Source organism: Orbicella franksi, chromosome 10 (assembly GCF_964199315.1).
Source record: "Orbicella franksi chromosome 10, jaOrbFran1.1, whole genome shotgun sequence".
NCBI lineage: Eukaryota > Metazoa > Cnidaria > Anthozoa > Scleractinia > Merulinidae > Orbicella > Orbicella franksi.
In genome coordinates, this window is record NC_138154.1 from 17,316,998 (window position 1) to 17,324,581 (window position 7,584).

General features: G+C 39.9%; 1 protein-coding gene across 6 annotated transcripts in view; it reads left to right on the plus strand.

Annotated features, from left to right (window-relative positions):
- LOC145499336 (gamma-aminobutyric acid type B receptor subunit 2-like) overlaps window positions 1-7,584 on the plus strand; it is a 36,299-nt gene that overhangs the window by 27,181 nt on the left and 1,534 nt on the right. For 5 of the 6 annotated variants that reach the window (XM_081478839.1, XM_081478841.1, XM_081478843.1 and 2 more), the window contains 10 exons: window positions 84-287; window positions 1,305-1,523; window positions 1,806-1,872; window positions 2,294-2,377; window positions 2,896-3,046; window positions 3,595-3,727; window positions 4,419-4,529; window positions 4,821-4,943; window positions 5,312-5,650; window positions 6,089-6,272. In XM_081478839.1, the coding sequence (XP_081334965.1) occupies window positions 84-287; window positions 1,305-1,523; window positions 1,806-1,872; window positions 2,294-2,377; window positions 2,896-3,046; window positions 3,595-3,727; window positions 4,419-4,529; window positions 4,821-4,943; window positions 5,312-5,650; window positions 6,089-6,272 (1,615 nt within the window). Of the gene's footprint in view, window positions 1-83; window positions 288-1,304; window positions 1,524-1,805; window positions 1,873-2,293; window positions 2,378-2,895; window positions 3,047-3,594; window positions 3,728-4,418; window positions 4,530-4,820; window positions 4,944-5,311; window positions 5,651-6,088; window positions 6,273-6,588; window positions 6,657-7,584 lie in introns of all 6 variants that reach the window. The other variant, XM_081478842.1, reaches the window with a different exon arrangement.

Sequence of the window (7,584 nt, forward strand, 5' to 3'; positions counted from 1 at the left end):
AGGCACTGCTTCCGGCCTTTTAATTTACCAGTTTGTAAATGACCTATATTACTTTTAACCAGTACTTGTTATTGTAATGATAGGCCTTTAAAAAGAAGATGTTCGGATCGAACTATGCCTGGATAATATTTGGCGTGATTAGGCCAGGTCAAATTTTTCCCGGAGATTCCAAGCTGAAAGGGTCTGTAGACTGTACAAGTAACCAACTGAAAGAAGCAGCCGAACGTTACATATCAACTATGAAGCTAGACATCCGCCAGGAAAATCAAAAGACACTGTCTGGAATGGTAAGTTACTAAAAATAATGAGCATTGAAGCTTAAATCCTTGCCACCAAAATGGTAAAATGGGAAGTCCTCATAAGCCCTGTGGTTCTCAACTACCGTTAACGGCCAGCACTTAGCTTCGGCTTGTGTAGCATGAACCTCTAGTATGAAGCAACTACTTCTATTGCTCTACCTTCTAGATGAAAAGTAACTCCATCCCATGCTAGTCCCAGTACTTAGGCATGTTTTCCTAATAGCTCACTGGTATCTATTAATGTCCCGGGTGGTGAGGGATACTGTACGTGACGGTATGAATGTTGCCCAAGACCACTACACAAGAACCCTGGAAGAGCTCCATATCCTAGACCGCATTTCCTGATGGAGTCTAGCCAACAACACATCCCAACTGAGTTCCCTACTAACAAAACTATCAACCTTTATTGGTCCCAGCTTTTTGCCTACAATATACACTGGGAGAATAATTTAATTTGGTGCTGGTGGCTGTAAACGTCAGACAAATTAACCTGCTTCCAAAACCTTGAATATAGGAACTTGCAAAAAATCCGCAAAGACGCAAACCCCTGCCTGGTTAGGTTCGTACACTAGAAAGGTGAACGGTCATTGTCATCTATTTATAAAGCGAAATGAATCAAGCTATTCTCTGAGGGACTCGGTAAACAAACTTGTTGTTCCCTTTCCGAGAACAAACTACATGAAAAATAGGTTTAGTTACAGCGGCGCTACCCTTTGGAACAGCTTACCCTGTAACATTAGAGAGTTTGGTTCATTGGACAAATTTAAACGCCTTCTCTACAATAATTTTTAAACACAGCATTCATGGAAACCAGGATTTTTCTTAAGTGGCATAATAATCCAAGTTAATATAATGTTAGGATTTGGATTTTTAGTCATTATTATGTAATTTTTTCTACCTGATGTAATTTTTACCGTGTATAAATAATGATTAAAGATTAAAGATCTATTTGCTGAACGACCATCGGATCTAACAAACCGGTTTTCATTTCCGATGATTTTGCAGACTGCGGAAAGCTTCTGGAGTGAAATGGTCAGGTTAAATAACGACACAAGACTCAGAAAGGACTCTGCATACGCGTTTGATGTGGCATGGGTGATTGCACTGACACTGAATGCTACCATGGCCGATGGATTGACGTATGAGAGACTTAACAAGCGGACATACGAGGAGGTTCTCCTGATCAAAAAGTGGATAAGGAACACAAACTTTGAAGGAATCACAGTAAGTAAGAAAAATGAGGAAAATGGAGATATTCAAAGGTAGATTTCCGAGAATGCCATTTACTCATGGAAATTATTAACACTTAATTCATGACAAACGCGAAAAAAAAAAAAAAGATTTGCAGTTGATGTCTGATTAAAATAAAAAGTTTTTTAATTACAATATTTCTCCAAGTGATCATGTCGTAATTAATTCCAAAAGAGGAATCTATTTGCGAGGTAATGTTAAAAGGCGAAAATCGTGATTTTTTTTAAAATTTTATTTTAATGTTTATTTTGACAGGGCCCTGTTCGGTTTGACAAAAATAGAGAACGCGTAGGAACAGTTCTCGTCAAACAAAATAGAGGAGGTGGGTACCATAACGTAACAAACTGGCGTAGACTACGAGCCCGAGTATGCTATGAGCGAACAGCGCCTCGTTGACTATCGCTAATAGAAAACGAAGGCGAGTAATCTAATTGTTTTAGTAGATATCCTTAAGGATGACAACCCCTAACCTACAGTTTAAGACTAATATTAAGAATCGTTTTAGTTTCAAGATCAGTGCGCCCGATCGTTGCCTATCAGCGAATAGAAAACAATGAGACAACCAATCAGATTCGCGTATTTCAAAAAAAAAATACAGCTGAGTAGCTACTAAAGCGCCTTATGCACGTGTCAGTTTAGTACAAGGGCCTGAAGTAAACAAGACTGTGTGGCCTGCAATAAGATTCCAGAAAAAAAATTGTTCAGCAGTATTGAGATTTTAAAATTGCTTATTTATGTTTCAGGAAATGAGACCAGAATCGGTCAGCACTTCACCTTCTCAGACGAGCTCCACATATTTCCCTCCCAGCGAGATGAGATATGGCCAGGTAATAATCTTTCTTATGTCCTATCTTTAACTCAAGAGGTAATAAGCCTTGGAATTTTTACATCTGATATCTTCTGCTCTTCCTCAAAAGGCTATCAGTTAAAATTAAATTTGTGCGGAATTTCCTTTGTTTTTCAATAATAAACAAACTAGGTGGAGAGTAGGTAAAAGGGTAAAGTCTGCATTATAAGAGGCAAGTGACCCATCAGGCCGGCCCTTATCTCCGGTTTCTGTAGCATGAAGCGAGTATTTGTACTCCTCCCTGGATGGGATACTAGTGCATCGCAGGGTTACCCCCAGCATCAAATTCAACGGCACCCATTTATATCCCTGGGAGGGGAGAGGCACTGTCAGAGTAAAGTGTTTTGCCCAAGAACACAACACAATGTCCCTGGCCAGGGACCACTTGATCCGGAGGCGGGAGCACTAACCACGAGGCCACTTCGCCTCCGCAGGTAAAGAGTGAAGGTGAAGAGGAACCACCATGTACTTAGCTGAACTATCACTATTATTTTTCAGATAATAAACCGCCCAGGGATCACACAGTCGAAAATCTGGAGTTTATGATGGTCCCATTGCCTCTTATAATTATCATGTGGCTTATGGCAGCTGTCGGAATCATCTGTTCGGCAAGTTTTCTGTATTTTAACATCAGCAATGGAAAGAACAGGTAAGAGCGTTATTGTAACAGATGCATAAGATAAAGAGATTTGGTCAGAAAAAAATCTACCAAATTAAAAATCAGTGAGATAAAAAAGCTGGAAAAATACTCCCCATGTAATTTTCAGAGTAAAGACGTCACGTGCACATCATTTTTACAAGGTTCAGTTAAATTTCAATTTCAATTTCAATTTCTTCGCCTCTATTTCTTTCAGCTAAGTTTAAATGTTTGCGTTCACTGGTTTAGCTAAACACGTTGGCTGCTGCGGGCGAAATACTATGAAAAAAGAGGGGCCAACTGACAGATTGAAGGTGCTCCGAGTACAAAGAATGCATCAAACGAGACCGAAAACCTGTGTTCTGCCCCCTTGCTGGCCGTACTCTATAGGCTTCCCTCCGGTTTTTTTAAAAAAATTCTTCCGCTAGTCCTTCAAATATGCCCGCTAGGCTGACGTTTAGAATTCTTACATAGTTCTAACAAGGAATAAAGAGAGGCTAATTCTGGTCCGACATAAAAATTCCAACAGCAAAGTTAATCCAGCTCGTTTCTTTTTCTAGAATTATCAAGATGTCATCACCGAAGCTTAATAATATAATTATTCTGGGATGTATACTTTGTTACGCCTCAGTCGTTTTGTTTGGTTTGGATGCGAGGTTCCTCAACTTAAAAGAATACGGAAACAACTGTAATGTAAGATATAGTTCTGCGATTTGTTATAGTAAGATTTCTGTTGACTGTTGTCAAGCTAAAAACGAAAGTAATTACTTTGACCAGTCATGTACAAATGCCGCATATAATCCAATAGATCAATCATTGGACAAAAATGTGCAAACGATGTTTGAAAGTGAGTCACCAAGACCAAGTCGCAGTTTTGTTTCTTCCCATTAATTGGCGGGAAAAGAAACAATATTTGTTCCAGTTAAATTGGTGGATCTTGATACAAGAATTGTTTTAGCCAATTAGGGTCTCAGCCAAAACAATACCGACACAAATTTAGATTTAAACCACAGCAGAATACAAAAACAAGTTACTACACACCCATGCATGTAAAGAAATGATGACTTATGGTGTTCAGGCATCACTTCTATTTGTCAAATGACTGAGATGGAGTAGACAGGCAAAAAATGAAGCGATATCTCAAACTAATTAAGCAATTCTACCCGGCTTCTTTCTTTGTCCCGTTTGCGTCCTAATCACGATGAGTCAACGTTTTTTTGCACGTCTATTTCGTCTATAAGCTTACCTAGTTCTTACCCTCTGTATTGAAGATCTTGATTTAGAAATGGCACCCGCGTTATCACCTGATGTAGGCGATTTTGTTTAGTTAACTATCCAAACGTTTATACCAATTACAATATGAAAACCCTTTATATATCAACAGGCTAGAACTTCAGTGCTTTCTATTGGATTTTCTCTATCATTTGGTGCCATGTTTAGCAAAACTTGGCGAGTTCACAAGATATTTACAGCTGCCAAGACTCTCAAGAAAATGGTGAGAAGTAACGAAATAAGTGCACACTAGGCAAACAAAACAATACACTCCATGAGAATTTAAGAAGTGCAAGTCAAATTCCATTTAAAGTTTAATGCATACTTATTTAAGCATTGCTTAATGGCTCAATAGAATAGAATAGAAAGTAAAAGTCCAGATAGACAATGACTGATCACCGCATGTGGAGGATAAGGCATCTGGAACACAAATATTTCTGCCTTGTTGTTCAAGACTGAATTTGGCTTAGGAGGAGCAACTTCTGACACCTTGCTTTTTTTTTTTTCATCTCAGGCCATCAAGGATCTTCACCTGCTTGTTATTGTGGCAGGCTTGCTAGCTGTTGATGTGGTGTTCTTGTCATGCTGGATTGCAATTGATCCGCTCGTTGCCGAAATACTGACATTTAAAGAAATGGTGAGTCCTTTGCGAACTTCTAAGCTCGACTGAATAGCCGTAAGATCGCCTTTTGTAATTGTACTGCAAAAGGCGAACATTGTTGTTTGAGACATTTAGCTTATTCCGCAAAGTAACATTTTATCTCAGTAGCTTGGTATGAAAGATCTTCATGTCAGCTCTTTCTAAATATTGCATGACTTTTTACGAGCTTCTGAAGCCAGAAAGAAAGTACTGAAAACGAGAACACCAAGCTCAGATTGCGTTCGTAGCGCCAGTGTCGAGGGAGGGTGCGAGTTCAGGAAACGTAGGAGAAAGGGGCTTTCTAGGGAACGGAACTTACTTGAAGGGTATGCAGAGAATAACGAACTTCACTTGTTCACCTACAGATCCGAAAGGAACAAGACATCATCATCATTCCCGCGTTATACCAGTGCACGTGTCAATACAAAAGGTATTTCCTTGGCGTCTTATTCGCCTACAAAGGCATCCTTCTGCTATTTGGTCTTTTCTTGGCCTGGGAGACACGTAATGTTACGATTCCGGCCCTGAATGACTCCAGGTATATCGGGATGTCGGTTTATAACGTGGTCGTGTTGTCCATCATTGGTGCTATTGTGGCTATTGCCCTGGATGGATCCATGTATTATGAAGCTCCATATGCCATTTCGTCACTGTGCCTGATCGTGTGCACCACTGCGACGCTGTTACTGGTGTTTGTACCAAAGGTACGAAGTAAAGACGTTAAAAAATTAAAAATTCCTCCTGAGTTATGAGATCTTGAGGTGAGAGAGGCGCGGTAATGTGACAATTAGCTTGTCACTATCTCAGTGTCAAGATTTGTACATCGTGGAGAATTTAGAAAGCTGTTGCTAGGAACATAAGGCCTCCGTCGAGTAGGGTGATGTCGTCGTGCTATGTCTTTGGACATGGCATTCTATTTCCACAAGCATTAAAAGATAATTGCTCGGCATCTTACCAGATTCATTTAGTTCTAGGTCACTACCAAACCCACTACCACCCACCAAACATTTGTTATGTTACAGAAAGATAATACTATCTTCGTGCACCATTTAATTTACGGAACGAAGGCTGCAACTAAACTCACAGCAGTGTGAGTTAGTATTAAAACAAAGGTGTAATAAATACCACAAATTTCCTTTAAGATTTACCAGTTTCTCATGAAAGACGAAACACTAACTACCCAAGCCTCAAGTATGCATGTCGGGCAGACAAGAACACGAGCCCACAGTCATAGCCTAAATGGAAGCAGTCCTGTACTAAAGGAGAGACAAACTTCATTCACCTGCAAATCAACACAAACAGACTGCGATGTTCCTGGAAGTGCAGGTCAGAAGAAGTATTCTAATTTTGTTTTCTTACTGGTATTTTATCAAATCTGTTCTTAAATTTTGTCTTGTGGTTATGGCATCGTTCAATTCTTAGACTCCTGTTCTGGCCTGGGAGACTGGAGGCTTCATGCTTTTCTTTTCTTCAATCTGTCTATATATGTCATGTGCTGAAGTTTAGGAGAAATGTTGTGTAAATTGAAGGCGACTTGTGGAGCCTGCGTTCAAATAACGTGAAACTTTTAGCAGTAAATAAGGAAAATAGTGGCTGTTCGAGACAATAATTTTTAGTATGTTACTACTGCTGCTACTTTTAGGCGCCAGTACCTTACTCATTCCACTAATAGAAAGCCAAGTTAAAAACAACGGACAAGACTTAAATCTTGTAAGTAATTCATGCTCACATCAATTCCTTCTTTATGCCCGTCACCTTGCTTCCAACGTTAAGGACAAGAATTGTCTGAATATTCATGGCCCTTAAAAGGGCCACTACCACGATGCACCATGGTGACTGGTCCCTGGTGAACGCTCAATACTCCTCTACACTCATTCTTTTATTTCTTACTAAAGCTATGTCCGTCCGGTTTGTCTCTCTTTTTTTCCACGTTGATGTTTTTCTCAGGCACTCTACATGCAGTTGTGGACCACAATTAACTACTCTTATCTTCCACCCTCACGCGAAATCCAGCATGGAAAAGGAAGTAATGTGACTTCAGTAGAACGTTGCTTTGGCAGTAAACTTGATGTTTTTGATGGAATGCTCGACCCGCCTTCCTTTTGCGTTAAATGTTCTCTTCCTCTGCAGGGCCAACCTACTTTGATTCGGACCTGATCTATTTTTCTTACAAGAGCTTTTTGTCGAAAGCGGCAACGCACCAGCGCAGTGCCAGTTTAAGCTTTCACATGTTCTTCTCTTTGCAAAGGTTGAATCTGTTCACTTGCTCATCCTTCTCACAACTGAAGTAGCAGCTTCTTTACTCTGCTAGCTTTCCATTACAAAAGTATTTTCGTTTCACTCGCCCAAATTTTAGTAAGATAGGTAGTCCTTTTTTGTTAATACTGATTCAGATGTGAAGTGGTCCTTTTCGTGAAAAAATAAGGAAGTGTCCTCGGGACCCTAACGTTTTTGAAAAAAGAGGCCAGGTTGGATCCGCCGGCTCCTCCCCTCTTCTCCCTCATCTAGATCGGCCACTGAAGTCTATAAATTACTCTATTTTTGAATTTAAAAGCGAGGCATTTTGTAATTTTTGGGCCCAGAGTGGGAATTTAGTAGGGAAATTCGAGGTATCTATGACAAAGTTACAGTTCGCAGT